We start from the raw sequence: 17,089 nt of genomic DNA on the forward strand, positions 1-17,089 counted from the left end.
GACCAGTAAGCCTGAATTTGGAAAGATCTTGCTGTCTTGACAGTGAATTTAATTTTGAGAGGAAGGAAGCCAGGGAACCAGGTTTTAGACTTCATCCATGTACATGAGTCTTACAGCTTCTGTTACTGAGCGTATGCGAACCAATGAGCAGGAGGCATTTAACAGGCAGGGACTTGGAAGTTGTGACAATACAGTTCTTTCTGGATGTGTTTTTTGTTTTGCTGCTAGCATAAGTTGTTGTATTGAATCTGAATGTTACTCTGAGTTTCAATAATTCACTTATTACGAGTGGCACAAATTTAAAATGTGGCTGAAACGAACGGAGATCCTGATCCAACAGTATATGGGGGTTTCTAAGTCTATGTGCATGCCTAACATCCTTCTTTAAACAATTTATATAAGCAATTGAGACACTGTGGAAGCCAGAATTAAGTCACTGTCTTTGTTCTTTAAAAGCTTAAAAAAGCTTTGGAGGATCTTCAAGAAGCACTAGCAGAAAAAGAAGAGTTGGCACAAAGATGTCAAGAGCTAGATTTGCAGGTAAGAAACAGCAAGCAGTTTATTTAATATGTAGTGGTGGTGATTAAAGATTTAGAAAGTTGTCTGTTTATGGGAAGAGGAGCCATCTCTTCTCCAGAATACAATTACTGGAAATAGCGTCCTGATGGAAGTGTAAGCTGAGGTCCTTTGTCAACTCTTAATGCAAAGGTTGCTTCATCTTCTAGCTTTGTTTACTTTTAGTAGCAAATAGCCATCAAAACAAAGTTACCATGAATTTAACAATTGCCAATTCCATTTTTAGTCACTGCTGCCTTTAGTCCTTTAAACTGTATCCAAAAAAAAGCATTTCATGTAATAATCAGTTATTAGATTTAATCATAGGAAAATTATGCTGTTTCCAACAGTTGATGAAAGATTCAAATTTATCTAAAAATTTACAAGCTCTTTCTTGTATGCAATTTTAACATGGAGCATATTTGGCAAAATAGGATCAATTAGTTTGCATTATTTCTTGCTTAGCCGCACTAATAGGTTTACTTTTGCTTTTAATGGATACAGGAGTTAATCCAGTCTCTTTAGAGGAAAGAGAGAGGAATTCGTAACAATAAGCAGGAACTTGCATTTCAGATGACTTGTTTTTTAAAAATAAAATAAATAAAAATACTAATAATAAAAAAACAAAACAAAAACCAACACATTTGTTAGCCCTAAGTTTGACTTCTATGTTACGACCCTATACTCTGAAAATAAAAGGAGGTTAATGTGGTAAGGCAGTTCATTCAGATTTGATTCTGTACAAAGTGAACATCTGTATGGCATCTTCTTATAGGAGCCAGAGTGCTATACTGGCTGTACGAACCTATGTAAAATAAATTAAATAAATCCAGAGGCCAGTTTTAAATTTCTTGCAGATAGTAATAACTGAAATAGTAGAATATGTATAGAAAAGGAGCTCTGCTTGCTAATTGCAGATGCAAAGGAAGATCTTTTTAGAATTAAATTAGCATTTTACTTCTGTTTTTCTTGAAATAGTACATGTCCATGGTGAAAGCAAAGGTGTAAAAGTATTTGTGAGGAGAACCCTGCAGAAGAAAACACATTCTTTTAAATGTGCAAGAGGATTGCTTTGACACTTGAGCTTGCAGATTACAGTTGTTAAACTTTTCAAGGTGTTGTGTTCACTATTCAGATGTTCTCACTTCTAGAATTTTTGGTACTAATTTACCTGTGCTTTCTGCTTCCATTAGGAGACTTAGTATGTCTCAGTGGAGATGTCTTGAGCTTTCTCCTGTACCCCCCACAAGTTTTGCCTTCTGAGATTTCTCTATTCAATAATTATGGGTTAAACAAACCCAGGTGCTCATAACATAGTGTGGCCCAGGTGGAGGCATTAAAGATGTTGGGGGAAAGGTACTGCTGATTATAAACAGATGAGTTAATGGCAATGTAGTTCTTTAATAATGTGATGTGTTTTTTAAATCCTTTTACATAATTTGTGTTGACTTTGAGGTCCAGTGATTTATACTACTTCTGTTATGCTGAAGTAATAGAAGAGAGAACTATCAGAAAGGAACTGAGAAAAGATGGAAAACTTGCTTTGAATTGTGCGAAAGGGTTGTTTTTAGGAGGTTTTGGGCAGGTGTTCTTCTAAAATTATTCAAAAAGTGTGAATACTGTGCATGTTTAACAAGTGGCTGAGCCTTGAACAGTAAGAAGGATGTTGAATAAGGCTCAGATATGCTCCTTACCCACAGGTATTTGTGCATGCATGTATACAGTAAGTTGATATCCAGTATTTAAAAAGGAGTGGACCTAGAAAGCCAGCATCTAATGAAGTGGTACAGGAATTATAGTTTTGTTTCTTAGATCTGTTTGATAGACTTTTAAATTATGATCACAAACAAGCTGTTTCTTAATGTTGCATTGTTTAGGCTGTATCTGATATTTTATCTAGTAATGTCATCACGATATATATATTTTTAACTTATTTATTGAAGCCATAATATTGATTGACACTTCTCATTTAAACTAATTCTTAATAAATTCACTTGTAAGGTCTCAGTCTTCCTTGATATTTTCCAAGAATATAAGAAAGGTAGGTTTTCTTTATGATTCAGGAAAGCATAACCCAAAAAGCGTATTGTCCCTGTTTAAATGCCAGTTAACTAACACATGCTACATGCTCTTATGTTTGACAGGATGTTAAAATTAACACAACAGCTTTCACTAGAAAAACTTTAAAGATTCTAGCCTCTTAATCCTTCCCCATTTTATGGCTGTTAATATACTGACTGTTTCAGTACAGTGTTGTATTCTCATTTGCTTAGCTGTGAACACTCAGTATCAAACCTGTTTGATTGTTGCCAAAAATGCATGCTCTATATGAAGCTGTCCAGGTTTTTTCTTTTGCGTGTGTGCTTACTAGCTTATGGCGCTTGAAACTGCTTCTTGCGCAACCATCCACTGCTGAGCGCACGGCAGTACTGTGTTAGTGTGCTAGCCAGTGCCATCCTGCTTTTTATTGTTAAGTACAAGCAAGATGGAGAGTAACCTTGACACCAGTACTTATTTTTTTGTATGGCATCCATGGTATCCTTTTTAATAAAAGTACCAGTTTCTCTCCATATCCCATTGTAAGCCTTTACCATGGTTTCAGTTACAAAAATTTGTCTTTTTAAGAGGGACTTCTCCTGTAGTGCTTCATAACTTACATACACTAAAGCATCTGTATGCTATGTAAATTACATTCTAAAGTTTCTAAACCCTCAACCTTTTTCATAAACTAATTTGGTGACATACTGCTGTCTTGCTTTAGTTCTTTCTGGTTGGACAGGTCTTACAGTGGTGATGCTGTTTTATCTACGCTAGGTGGCTGCCCTTCAGGATGAAAAAAACAGCTTGATGTCAGAAAATGAGATTATGAATGACAGACTAGAGCAATTAGATGACTCTATTGATGATCCAAATACTGTGGTAGCAAAAAAGTATTTTCATGCACAGTTGCAACTAGAACAACTGCAAGAAGAAAACTTCAGGTATGAAACCATTTTATTTTTCTTTCAAAGAAGCCTTGCTTGTCACGTCAGATACATTACAAGATTTTCTGGTACCCCTTAAGGATTTTCCATCTTAATTTTCTTTGCTATAAAAACTTTCTACTTTCTACATAACCTATCCTAAAGATGGTCTTTACCCTTAAGGAAAAAAAGCTGTTATTTTGTAATCACAATATTGTGGCCCTTTGACACTTTTAAAAAAGGTGATGGAAAGCAGAAAGGAGCACCAACGTGATTTGTATGTTAAAAAAGTCTCTTTAATGCACTGATTTCTTTCACATATTAGTCTTTCTCCTTGTAATTCCTATGGAAAAAAAAATCATGTGATTCCTTGAAATATCATATCATAAACTTGCAGCTCAGAATCTATCGTGATTTAACAAGTAGACAGTCAAAAGTTTACAGTACCCTTTTTTGACTATTTAAATCAATAGGTTTTCCTTTTCTTTCTTAACTTTAATAGTTCTAGCGCTAAATGGATCATCATGAGCAAAATGTGTAATGAATATGGATTCTTAACAGACTTCCTGTTTTTGATCTGGTAGGCTTGAAGCTGCGAAAGATGATTATCGTGTCCATTGTGAAGATCTAGAAAAACAACTGATTGAACTGCAACATAGAAACAATGAACTGACCTCTTTGGCAGAAGAATCTAGGGCATTGAAAGACGAAAATGATATTCTTAGGTATATAATATACACAGCTTTTATTTTTTCCACATTGGCAGAATTTAATGACTAAATCCAAGGGTTTGTATTTCATAAGAATTTTTTAGAGGTATTGCTTCTGTGGATGGGTCTTACCCAAACAAGATCTGGAATAAATGTTTGAAAAAGGCCCTTTGACAAAGCAGGGATGAAATGCAAGCTTACACGTATAACCTCTTCTTAGTATAAGAACAGCAATATGGAAATCTTCTGCAAAGCAGGGTAAAATGAATACAGATATTGTTCTTCACGTGCAATGGAAGGTTAAGTTCTGGATGAATTAGGACATTTTTGTGTGAGTGCAAATGTGCCTTTTATTAAGGGAGACATTTTTACTAAGGAAAACATCTTACGCTGTCAAGAGGCTGCCTTTTCTGATGTAGAAAAGCGTATGTGCAGCTAGAACTTCGACATAACTTTTGGTATCGTGGATGGCCAATATATGCAAGTCCACAAATGTTGGGGGCACTCTTAGTATTTCTCAACCCTCCACGTCCAGGAAGGTGGTGCCACAAATGTGGGCGCCAGCTGCCTCTGGAGAGGGTCCATCCAGTGACTGGATGCGCTGCTGGGTGTGCACATTACATGAACTGTTCCAAAGGGTCAGCAAAATAAAGCAGTAAGATTTAATTCTGCTCTTAAGCATGTTGCATTTACCTTTGAAAATTGCTTGAATTTGCATGAAAGAAGAATCTGACTTTTCTTAATCTTTAGAAGAAACATACTTCGCTAATTCCTGCTTATCCTTTAAGGGCTACTGCAGACAAAGCAAGTAAGCTGGAATCAACTATTGAGGTGTATCGTAAAAAGCTACAGGATCTGAATGACTTCCGCAGACAAGTCAAATCTCTGCAGGAAACCAACATGATGTATATGCACAATACAGTCAGTCTGGAAGATGAACTAAAGAAAGCCAACGCAGCCCGTGCCCAGTTAGAAACCTACAAAAGACAGGTAGGACTGCATCTATACTTAAGTAAGAATATCTGAAGAAAAAAGTAACATCTTAAGTGCAAGTGTTTTTATTATGTTTCATTGGGAAAAAAAATAACAATGAATGGCTTAATCTAACAGGCCGTGGACTTAAAAGCAACTAGTTTTTTTTTTTTGAATGATTTTAATTAACAATGATGACATCAACAAAAATTAATTTAATGGGCTGTGGACTTAACCTGTATTGTCCCCTTAGACCTTTCTCTTTGTGAAAACTCCCTCATACTCTGCAGTTTACTTTAATAAACTGGGAAAAAGAGTAAAGCTAGCAATTTGAACTGTAGCTTCCCTCTCAATCGTTTGTTGATGATTTGGAGGTTTTACTTCTTTACTTCAACCAAGGTAACCTGTGTTCGTGGGGAGAGGTTGCTCAGCTATTACTGAGGTCACATGCCTGTGATATTAACTTTCATCAGGGAAATTTACTTTAAACTGTGAAAGTTGCGTTTATTTCAATAATAAGTCATTTAAGTCCTGCGATAATGAAAGGAGCTACCTGAACTTGTTAAATCATTCAAAAAGCTCGTTACCTCTTAATTAATAACAACAACAAAACACCAAAACATGCAAAAGTTTGGAGGATCAGCTGTTTATTTTAGCTAAACTGGGTATGAGTGAAGGTTCTAACATAATTCTTAAAGGTAGCATGTTGAAACCTTCATGTGCTGAATGTCTTCTCTTAATAAAAAGGTCCAGGAGCTTCATAACAAGCTGTCTGAAGAATCAAAAAGAGCTGATAAGCTAGCATTTGAGATGAAACGACTTGAAGAAAAATATGAAGCTTTAATCAAAGAAAAAGAAGTAAGTGTCTTGAATGAGAGCGTATATGAATATCTAATGAAAATCAGTGCTGTATGTGTTTCATATTTTTTGTTTTATGGATATATATACATAGCATGCATATATAGAATACATAGAATACATATATACATAGAATACGTAGTACGAGTCCTTATTAATGTTATTTGGTCCTAAAATGTTGCAGTGTGACTTACTTTCATCTCTGTGTTTTTAGAGACTGATAGTGCAGTGTGATGCATTAAAAGAGACTAATGAAGAGCTCCGGTATTCACAGATGCAGCAGGATCATCTGAGTCAAGCAGGTATTGCTTTATATTCAGAGGCTTTTCTTTGTATACTAATGATTTCTGTATGTTTGTTAAAATGAACTTCTCATGCAATTTCAGGTGCATCTCGTGTTAAAAGCCACGATAATCTTGCTGCTGAAATTCTGCCGGTAGAATATAGGTAAGACACACAAACATTGAGCCTGTTCTGGGATTTTTGTGTGTGGGGCATAATATTAATCATCTCCATGAGAGTTCAGTATTCTCAGCAACATGACATTGTCTCGCACTTAGATTTCCCTCCATGATGCTTCTCTAGACTCCCATGTAGCTTTTAATAATTATTTTCCCATAATATAACTGATTTGCATTACTATTTTTTTTAATATTAGTTTTCTTTATGTAAATGTTGGCTTGAAAATACCCATCTAAGGATTGAAACAATTCTCATCTTGTGGCTTGCAGACAAAACAAATGAACAATACACAGCAAGACAGAACAGCTAAGGCTAGCTAATTTACTGTGAAAGTCTGGCAGAGTAAAACATAAAGCCGCAATAAAATTTGAATTTTGAATTATATAATCTAAACCTTTCTCACCTCTCTTCAAAACCTTTTGTATTGTTTGAGAATTTTAAGTTGCATTTAATCAAAAATTGAATTATTTCCCTGAGTATATTCGTGAGGGGAACTTATTTTGCTCAATTTAGGCAGAACAGGAATATTACCTCTGATTATTTCCTAATCAGCAATGAGCTTTTTGTTCTTCTTTTCGTTTCAGAGAAATGTTTATTCGGCTACAGCATGAAAATAAGATGCTTCTGTTGCAACAGGAAGGATCAGAAAATGAACGTATTACGGAGCTCCAGAATCAGCTGGAGCAAAAGCATCGGACAGTAAATGAACTAGAAACTGAGAAAAGGTAATGGGTGAAGCAGTATCCTAAATGCAGAAAAATGTGATTTCTGGCCCGTCAGAGTGGTCTTGTGGCTTCCATCTGTAGCATGGCACTCTGTAGGAGGCCATTTACCCTTTTTCTTTTGACCAATGTGAAAAAAACAGGAAAAAGTAATGAGGCAAAGAAGAAGGAAAGCTTACATGTGTTGTAAAATTTGGCAGTTCTGTGTCTAGCATGCTATGAAGAAACTTGTTATTTATAGGATGCTCTTAGTTCTGATTTTTGGGAGACCAAGAAAGGATATAAACTCTATTTCTAGAACTGCAAACAAATGATGATGTTATAATGCAGGGATATGGTCTGAATTTCTATATCACTTAATGAATGCTGAAAGCAGTTTACTAGGACATGAGTATTTCAGAGCAATTAAGCTTGCTTAAACCTTAAAATGATTCTGGGTCTGTCATTATAAAATGTTTAATAAAGCTGCCAAATGTTTGTTTCAGCAGAAGTTTAAGTTAGACTAAAAGAATTTGAAATCAGTTTCTTTGTGGCTTAAGTGCTGCTGGGTAAACCCTCTGCAAAATTACCATCTAAGCATGGAGAAGAAAAATCTTACTGTGCTGTGATCTATTTACATAGGTATTAACTGGCTTTTCTTGGTTTTTCTACCTAAAAGGCTAAATGAGGAGCATATTGGAGAGTTAAAACAGCAGATTGAAGATCTGCAAAAGACTTTGCAGGAGCAGGGATCCAAGACAGAAGGAGTAAGTGAAAGCTCAGGCTTCTTGACCTTGAATACGTCACGCTGGTTTTGTTTAAGATCCTTCAGTATAGCATCAAGTCTTGTGTAGACGTGCCTCTTTTTTGTGGATGTGTTTAGTTCAGATAAATACTAAGAAGGCAAGATCCTGGGTAGGTGCTTTTTTTTTTTTTAATTGGTGTAAGATATCTTTATGTTGTTGCAAGAGTAAGCGAACTTGGAAACTGCTTTACTGCTCTGTGTCAAAAAAATACACCACCCGTTTGTTTTCACTGGAAAAGAATCGTATTTTGTATGATTCCATTTTTTTCCCCTTCTTTAAGAAACTAACTCTTCTATCTTTTACTTCTTTAAATCTCTAATTGTAGGATTAAGTGATGCTATAATGAGAAGGATAGCTTAAAGAAAAAAGATGCTGGTGTTAGTTTTTGCACCAGACAGATACCATGAATGCAGTTATGGAAATGCATAAAAAATGCAGTTTTTGAAGCTATATTTGGCTTAGCTAATTTAGGTGTGCTAAGTATTCTAGGCTCATCTGTAAGAACACTTTTAACATTGTGCAGTGTGAAGTATTGAAATTAACTGAATTTTAACTTTCTTTCGTAGTCTAGCAACCTGAAGCAGAAATTGGCAGCACATATGTAAGTATGACACATGCATCCTCAATAACTTAATTATGCCAAATAATTTGACTCTTTTAGCACATAAACTGCCTAAATCTTCATACCAATGTCTTGTTTTTTTCCAAGTCACTGTCTTGAGAACCCATGCATGTAGTGAGTTAAGTATTAGCATTCAGGTTCTGTCTATTCCAGTCATGATAATCTTGTTATAGTAATATTCACTTAACCATCTCTTCATTGCCAGTGGCAGTTTACTGTTTTGATTCTATAACAGACTGTTAAAACCATCACTCTTGCTGTACTCAAAATGCATTTAATTCCTCTGAAATATGTCTATCCTTCCATTAGATTGTAGATTATGCTAAAGAGATGCTAGAAGTGTTTTCTGATTTTTTTTTTTTTTTCACTTTCTTGCTTCTAGCTTTAGGTAAACAAGCTGGATTCAATTTGAAAGTCACACCTTCTATTATTCTTCAAAAGTACATGCTAATATTTCTATTTAAACTCAAACAAATCACCAGAGTTTAAAGTTGTTGCTTAAACATTTCCTATGATCAAGTTTCAGCTGTCATCTCTTTTAACTGTGCATGGTATTAGTTGTGAGCTTAATCCTTAGTACAGTCTTTCATTTGTAGGGAAAAATTGAGTGAAGTTCATGATGAGTTACAGAAGAAGGAGGCTGCTCTTGCAGAACTGCAGCCTGATGTCAGTCAGAACCGTAAGTAGTTGTTTTTCCTTCCCCCCTGTTATGTTTCTTCTGAAATGATTCCCATATCCTCTGGGCTATGGGATACTTGTCAGGATAAGGCTTTTTGCTAGAGTGTAGCTCTAAAACCTGAAACTGGGAAGAAAAAAAAAAAAACAAACAAAAAACTTTTTTTGCAGAGGGAGGCCTTGTGAGGGCATTGTTTTGTTGAACGGTACCTTGCAAAATAGGAATTCAGGGTCAGTTCTAGGACTTTATGGTACAGCTGAAACAAAAATAAGAACTTTGAGAAGAAATTATATAGTAACTGAAGTTGTTTTTTTTTTTTTTTTTTTTTTGGGGGGGGGGGTTAAGTACCATGCCTACTTTTGTTTTGTATCTCATTGTTAATGATTTCTGTAAACAGCCCAGAAGATTGGAGAACTGGAAGCAGCTTTGCGAAAAAAAGATGAGGACATGAAAGCAATGGAAGAAAGATATAAAATGTACCTTGAGAAAGCAAGAAATGTGAGTGGCATATTTCTGAACATATACATTCCAACAAGTTGTTGAACGCATTGACTTGTCCTGTCCCCTTCCCCCCTAAAATTAGTAGCTGCATGTTGCATTTTTTTGGTCGAATTGCTCAATTGCAATCAGAGTAATGTATGAGAGAATACTGTCTAGCCTGAACCATGAGATGCATTAATGATTCTCTAATAAATTTTAATATCTTATTTCATACTGCAAAAGGCTGTTTTTCATCCTGATTATTTGACTAGTTTGGTCTGCTTTTGTATCTCTCCTGTGAGCAAATGAGATGCAAAGCTGAAATGTAATGTATTTGTTTTGCCTTGTACAGGTGATAAAAACCTTAGACCCGAAGTTAAATCCAGCATCAGCAGAAATTATGTCACTCAGAAAACAGATAACAGAGAGAGACAAAAAGATCGAAGCATTGGAGGTAAACATTTACATATATTTAAAAATAACTTCTTATGCGTTCTGCTGTCTCAGATATTGGACACTCAAGTTACTGTTTCTTCATGGTCCAGTGCCCTTCAATGCTGCATTCAGTTAGGAACTGCGCAGACCATCCAACCTAGAGATTTTTAGCTTAGCTAAATTAACATGAATCTGTCTGGGCAGTTTACTTTTTAATAGTCTTCCTATGTACACCTGAAACACTAATTTGAGTACTTTTTAAACTCTTTGAAAAGCTCTAAGTGAAACTGCACTAGCCTAATGGTTTTGTTTCAATACACTAGCTTGTACAGAAGTGTGGAGTTTGACCTCTTTCAGTAGTAATGTAACTTAGCTGGTGTGATTGACTAGGTATTAGGGCAATGACTTGTTTAATAAACCATTGTTAGCAGTGATTTTGTATACTGGAGTGCTTGAAACCAGAAGAGTATAACCCGTTAATGCAGGAAAATTTGCTTGCCTGTGCTTCTCTGAAAGGAATGTTGGCAGTAGTCCAAGGGTGAAGGAAAACTGAGAAATGCTGCATTCAGTTTTATAGCAGCACTGATGGGACTGGTTAGAGTAGTTACTTCAGCAGGTTCAACACTAAACTGGGAGGAGCTGTTGACTCCCTGGAGGGCAGAGAGGCCTTGCAGAGAGATCTTGACGTATTAGAGGGCTGGGCAATCACCAACCACGTGAAACTTAACAAGAGAAATGCTGGATTCTGCACCTGGGACAGGCAGCCCTGGCTGTACGTACAGACTGGGGGATGAGAGGCTGGAGAGCAGCCCTGTGGAAAGGGGCCTGGGGATTTTGTTCAGTGATTTGAACACGAGCCAGCAGTGTGCCCTGGCAGCCAAAAGGGCCAACCGCACCCTGGGGTGCATCAAGCACAGCACTGCTGGCCAGGTGAGGGAAGGGACTGTCCTGCTGTGTTCTGTGCTGCTGTGGCCTCACTTCAACTGCTGTGTGCAGTTTGGGGTGCTACAGTATAAGGAGGATATAAAAATACTGTGTCATGTCCAAAGGACGACAACGATGGTGAGAGGTCCTAAGGGCAAGACACATGAGGACACAGAATAGAAATTCAGTAATACAATAAAAATATTCTGCAGCTGGGGTACATTCTTGTTTTTGAGTTTTCCTCACTTTAAAGTGAAAAAAGACTGCTAATCTATTTATAGACTTTCTAATACATCCTGGACTTCCATGCAGTTTTTTCCCAGCTTCAAAATAAGTTTCGAAGTTGAAGCAGCTAAGCTTTAAACAGAAGTTGCATTTCTTGAGGTAGCCTGTAATTTCTTTCTGTCATTTAAGGAAGTATCTTTATTTACATCTATAAGTCTTCTAGCTACTTTGCATGTTTAAGCATTTCTGCTGCATGTGCATACTTCACTCGGGGGACTGCAGTAAGTTTATGCAGATTATTTCTGTGTTTTAATTGAGATTCTTCTCTGTCTCTTTCCAGACTGAAAACAAACTTGCTAAATTACGTGATTATGAGGAAAAGCTAATTGTAACTGCGTGGTATAACAAGGTGGGTCAAAAGTTCATTTGTTGGTATCTTAGAAATCAGAAAAACACATTTTGCTAAGTATGGCAGTTAAATCTTACATCTGTTTTTCTTTTGAAGTTCACTATAAACTGGTGCTTAGGACAGAAAGCCAGTAATTTAGCTACTTGTCTGAAATATCCAGCTTGCAGGTTAGCATGGCCTGGTGCCTAAAAACATTGAACAAAGAAAAGGAGACAAGTGTGAGAGTTCCAGTTTAAAATGAGATCACACTCTTCGACTTGCTAATCCTGACTGCAGGCCAGAATGCAAAGTTCAATGAATTCTAGCTAGAATTTCCAATACTGTTGAGGTAACTTGGGAAATGCCAGCATCAACATGCCTGACAGCAGTGTAAAGGGAAAATGATACAACAATCTACTATTTTGTAAAATTATGTTCTTTAATCTTTTCTATTTGTCTTTGGTGCTTTGGAACAAGAGACTTAAAATTTGTCATAGGCCATGGCTGCCATCGTGATGTACCATTTGCTGTCATAAGTTTATGGATTTATCAAGCTAAATTCTTGAATGTTCAATAGGCGTTTGTTACTGTTGAGGTTCTTAGGCTTGAGACCAAGAGAGACCATGGTTCCAAAGATTTTTCACATTTCTGCTTTAAATGTGCGGCATCTAGCACAGTGTTTGTGAAGTGAAGCCAGAGCCATCCTACAGCAGAGTTGTTGCAAGGGGTTTTATAACGTTAGATTACTATGAAAAGGACTAGAGATAGTTTGTTTTCATTTGAAGCAAAGCGCAGAGTTTCATACACACTGGGGAGGGAGATCAAACAATGAAAGTAAAATTAAATGTCATGCTTAATAAGGGAACAAGTTCACAATGAACTAAAATTAACATGTAATGAATGAATCTTACTTTCTTCTGCATTGGTTCATATCTTGCATGGCACCACAAGGCTATATTAGAAACATAATAAAAGCAATTCTTTGTGCATGTTAAGTAAACGTTAGTTTTGTGTATGAAAGATGACCCATTTTTCTTCTGTTTTGCTGTAGTGTTAAGTATTATCTACTTCATTTACAGAGCCTAACCCTCCAGAAACTAGGTATGGAAGCTAGACTGGTTGGCAGTAGCGGTGTCTGCAGAGATGGCCCAGGACGCTCCTTCCTAGCTCAACAACGCCATGTCACCAATACCAGAAGGAATCTCACTGTTAAAGTACCGGGTGCAACATCTGATTGAACCACGAGGACCATGAGGGAAACTCACAAGCTTAAGTGTCCTTAAATGTTTTATAGCTTCCACTTTAACTACTTGATGAAAGAGGAGGTTATGATGGAGGGCAAATGTGAATTCAACATCAGAACCTATCAAGAAGTGATAAATTTGATTGGTGGTATCTAGAAGGTAGTACATAGTTTTCCAAGTAGAAGTAGATTTAATAACTGCAGTATGTATTTACAAGCACAACTTAAGATTTATATTTGCCTTCAGAATATATTGTAAATATAAAAATTGGCACTATATATTTAAAGCTATTTAAAGTGTTTGGGCTAGAGAGTCAACTTTTGTAACAGGGAGATGTTATGCAAAAATGTACTTCAGGAAACTGGCAATATTTGACGTTTTTGCTGGGCTCTTCTAAAAATAAATTTAAAAGATCAGTACCAAGTTTTAAAAATGCTTTTTAAATAATATAACATACAGTTTTAGAAGTAAGAAAATATTTCCATTTATTTAAAAAAAAAATAATGTAGTACTAATTGACTTGTATAAGAGAAGACAGGCTTTGTCATCTCAAGTCAGAGGCACAATTACTCAGTCTATTTAAATAATGATTAAGTCTGTGCATATATACACTAAGGAAAGCCTGTCTTTAAGATGTTGAATTCACCAAAGCCAAATAAGCTGACTTCTTTTCCTGTTTAAGAAAAAAAAAAAAGCTATTGTATTAATTGAAGTCTGGGCTATGTTTTAAAAGTCTGGAGCATTGGTACACTGCATTTATGGCAGGGGGAGAGTGAGAGGCCAGGGCGCAGGTAGTGTTGGTGTGGGTGGGAAGGAAACCCGTTTATTTCCAGCTATTTATACAACCTCTTGAATAGAAATTAATTTTCTTCATTTTTAAATGTGGTTTCACTGCAGTTATTCTGAACTAATTGTGCTATGCAGGTAAATGAAAGATTGCTTTGCTAATTGTTGGTGGCAAAAATTATTTGTTGGCAGGGAGAAGAGTGCATAAACTGTAGTAGTTCCAGTATCTAGATCTAGGAAGATGAGATTGGGATTAATACCTGAAATTTGGGTGGGGCAAGTTGCTACCTTTCACAAAATGATGTCACTTTATTTACAAAGTGTCTTATTTTTGTTGCAAACTGTATTTTTAAGAAGTTTGCTAATTCCATTCTTCTTTGCAAACTGTCTAGAACAATCTCATTGTACCTGTGGTTAAACGAAATAAAATTACAGCACGCCTTAAATGAATGCACTTAACACTAAGTAGTTGAGGGTGCTGTACCAGTCCAAAACCTAATGTAAATCTCAACCATATGCATGAGTGAAAGCATATGTCTGTCTGTACCACTAAGGCCATCTTTTGAGAACTGGGTTCAGCTTTGCTTTTGCAGAATTTTCTGCTACTTTGAGTATGTTTTGAATTGTGAATTCTGCGTAGCCTTGCAGTTTGCATGCCCCTCAGTATGGCTTGCTCTTTGATTTCTTCCTTCGCAAGCATCTTAATCTTTTTCTTGGGCATTATATGCAATGCTAGAGAAAAGGGAAGTATTCATTTTTAATACTTAGTAAGCGTTGCTTCTTAATTGAGGTGATGGCTTACAGTGTTAAACGTTTAGGCATTCCGTGAAAATTTCTCCTTGCAAAACTTACGTCTACACGAGGCATTTAAAAGCCAGACTCGTGAAAGGTGATAGGTACAGAATATTGCAAACGAGGTGTTGTTGGACAGTTTTGGCTGTCAGGTTGTGTTCTTCAGGACTCTGCTTTTTTGGACTACCTCTTGGGTTTTGAAGTCTTTTACTGCTGCAGTGATAGTTTTTTGTTTTTTTTTTAATTATTATTATTCTTAAGATACAATTGTGTATTTAATCTGTTAGTGGTGTGGGAGCTGGTGGTGAGCAGCGGAACATAAGCATCTTGCTAAGGCTTACTCTCACTTTTCTAAAGCCTAGTACTTCGGTGTGTTCTAGTGAAATGTGAAACTGTCACTGATGGTGTTGAATGGGTCTCAGCTTTTGTTCTTTACAGCATGAAAACTTTCATGGACATCCTTCAAGTATTCATTTAGTTAATAGGCTTGATACATTTGTTGTTCTCACAGTGGTAGAGCTGTGTCAGTAGTTATATCAGGTGCTGAATAGTGAAAACCTTGGAGCAAATGTCTTTGATGTACGCTTCTCAAAACTGCAGACCCTGGGACCAAAAATGACCAAGAACCTCCCTATAGTTTAATTAGAAGCTTGTCTTCTGAGTAGCAATGAAAAAATTTAAATACTGAACTACTACTGGGGATAAGCCTTTTTCAGGGCAGGGTAGTCCCCAGGATTCTTATTGGGGATGCCGAAAATGAATCAGGTGTTCACATATTAGAAAAGATTTTACTTATTTGGGATTTTTCCAACTGATAAAACGTAAGTGGCTAAATGCAACCTTATTTAGCGTTTCTTTGGGATTTTGAGAACCTGTGGAAGAGTGGCTATTTTATAGCTGGTTCAACTTGCATTACGTTCTGTGAATGAGGAACTGATCTGCAGAAATAACTATTTGATAAGCCATACTGTTGTACTCACTTCAGCTCATCTGGGTGTGCAGAAAGGATCGTAATAAATATCGTTTTAATATTAACTTCGTTAACGTCAAACACGGCTACTACTAGAGTTGCTGTGTTATGGCTAAATTTCACGTGGCACAACAGCAGAACGATGTTAATCTAAGTGCTGTTTGATGCAGCGTGCGCCACTGCTAAGCTCTGGCCATTGCTGGGGCAGGGCAAAGAAGGAGGCTGCTTGGCTCTGCAGCAGGATTAATCTGTGTCATACCCAGATTTCACGGTTAAGAACAGATTCAAATGATGAGTTGAAATCATGGAATATTGCTGAATTTAATCAGCACTATTAGTAATTTTGGTCGTTTTCTGGTAAAACGGGTAATACAGATCCAAAGAAGCAAAAATAAGTTCTGATTGACATATCATTTGTTAACTCATAATTTTCTTTATATGAGATTAAGAATAACTGTTATGGAAGAGAAGTGTTTTGTAGCAATAATACAAATTTGGGGCTAGTAGGTTCTTCTTAAAGTGGATCAGGCAGCAGTTTTGAGAAGACTTTCGGAGCAGCTGTATTGTAGTGGATTAAGAAAACGATAATTTTCACTGAACTCATTTTTTTTCCTTCAATAAATATATATGTATATGGGTATTCTATTTTATACAATATAAACTTACTTGGAAATAAGTAATATAAGCAATACCGATGTTTTATTTAAGTAGCCATAGTTTAGGAAATAGAAAATGAAAACAATTGTTTGAGTATATAATGTCTGTAAAATGATTTTCTTAAGACTTCCTTGCTTTTTTCCCTTTCCCCCCACTAGTCAAGCTAGAGTTAAGATTTTTCTGTGTATCAGTGTCTACATCGTCAGTTTAAAACAAATGTAAACACTGTGTTGCATAGAACCTGAAAAGTTGCACTAATTTTTAATCTTTTTTGTTTTGTTTCTTTGGAAATAATTCTTTTATATTCACATAAAGATTTTTAAAATTAATTTATTGGTGTCTTTATTCCAAGCAATGCCTTTAATGGTCCCTAGCTGCTGTAAGTATCCGTACTTGTAGGCAACACATGAAGTGACTCTGCATGTTGTTACAGTCACACTGTCCCAAATGTCCCATTATGTGATACGTGTCTTACAGCAGCAAATCTGAGGAGTGCTGCCTTCGCCTTGTCTTTTCAGCTTGTTCCAGCTTACAGTTCTTCTTTTATGTCGAGCTGGTTCCCTCTCCTCAACTGGCTGGCAGTCATCTGAAGTGGAAAGGCTAAAGCCTGCTACAAATGAGCTGTCAAATGACTTACGTGATTGCTTATAGCTACTGAAACAAGTTCAGATCCCTGCATGCTCTCCTCAGCCACACCATAGAGAACACTGATGAACAGGTACCTGCTTCCGCAACCCCTGGCCCATTTTTGTTTGGATAAGAAAACTGACTGCTCTCTTCAGTCTGTGTTGCAGGTTGTTAGTTGGACAACTTCCCTGTTCCTGAGCCCTAACCTCAACCTAGAAGTGAGACTGAGACCAGGC

At 36.5% G+C, this 17,089-nt stretch overlaps 1 protein-coding gene across 2 annotated transcripts in view; it reads left to right on the forward strand.

Annotated features, from left to right (window-relative positions):
* The window catches only part of HOOK1 (hook microtubule tethering protein 1), a 32,257-nt gene extending 15,704 nt beyond the window's left edge, over positions 1-16,553 (forward strand). For both annotated transcript variants that reach the window (XM_040565651.1, XM_040565650.1), the window contains exons 8-22: positions 457-540; positions 3,370-3,536; positions 4,103-4,243; positions 5,017-5,218; positions 5,948-6,058; positions 6,273-6,360; positions 6,445-6,505; positions 7,105-7,245; positions 7,901-7,988; positions 8,594-8,628; positions 9,246-9,328; positions 9,723-9,823; positions 10,158-10,259; positions 11,730-11,798; positions 12,857-16,553. In XM_040565651.1, coding sequence (XP_040421585.1) covers positions 457-540; positions 3,370-3,536; positions 4,103-4,243; positions 5,017-5,218; positions 5,948-6,058; positions 6,273-6,360; positions 6,445-6,505; positions 7,105-7,245; positions 7,901-7,988; positions 8,594-8,628; positions 9,246-9,328; positions 9,723-9,823; positions 10,158-10,259; positions 11,730-11,798; positions 12,857-13,015 — 1,632 coding nt within the window. In that variant the 3' untranslated portion in view covers positions 13,016-16,553. The remainder of the gene's footprint in view (positions 1-456; positions 541-3,369; positions 3,537-4,102; positions 4,244-5,016; positions 5,219-5,947; positions 6,059-6,272; positions 6,361-6,444; positions 6,506-7,104; positions 7,246-7,900; positions 7,989-8,593; positions 8,629-9,245; positions 9,329-9,722; positions 9,824-10,157; positions 10,260-11,729; positions 11,799-12,856) is intronic.
* The last annotated feature ends 536 nt before the right edge of the window (positions 16,554-17,089 follow it).

The sequence above is a fragment of the Cygnus olor genome, chromosome 8 (genome assembly GCF_009769625.2).
Source record: "Cygnus olor isolate bCygOlo1 chromosome 8, bCygOlo1.pri.v2, whole genome shotgun sequence".
In the NCBI taxonomy this organism is placed as follows: domain Eukaryota; kingdom Metazoa; phylum Chordata; class Aves; order Anseriformes; family Anatidae; genus Cygnus; species Cygnus olor.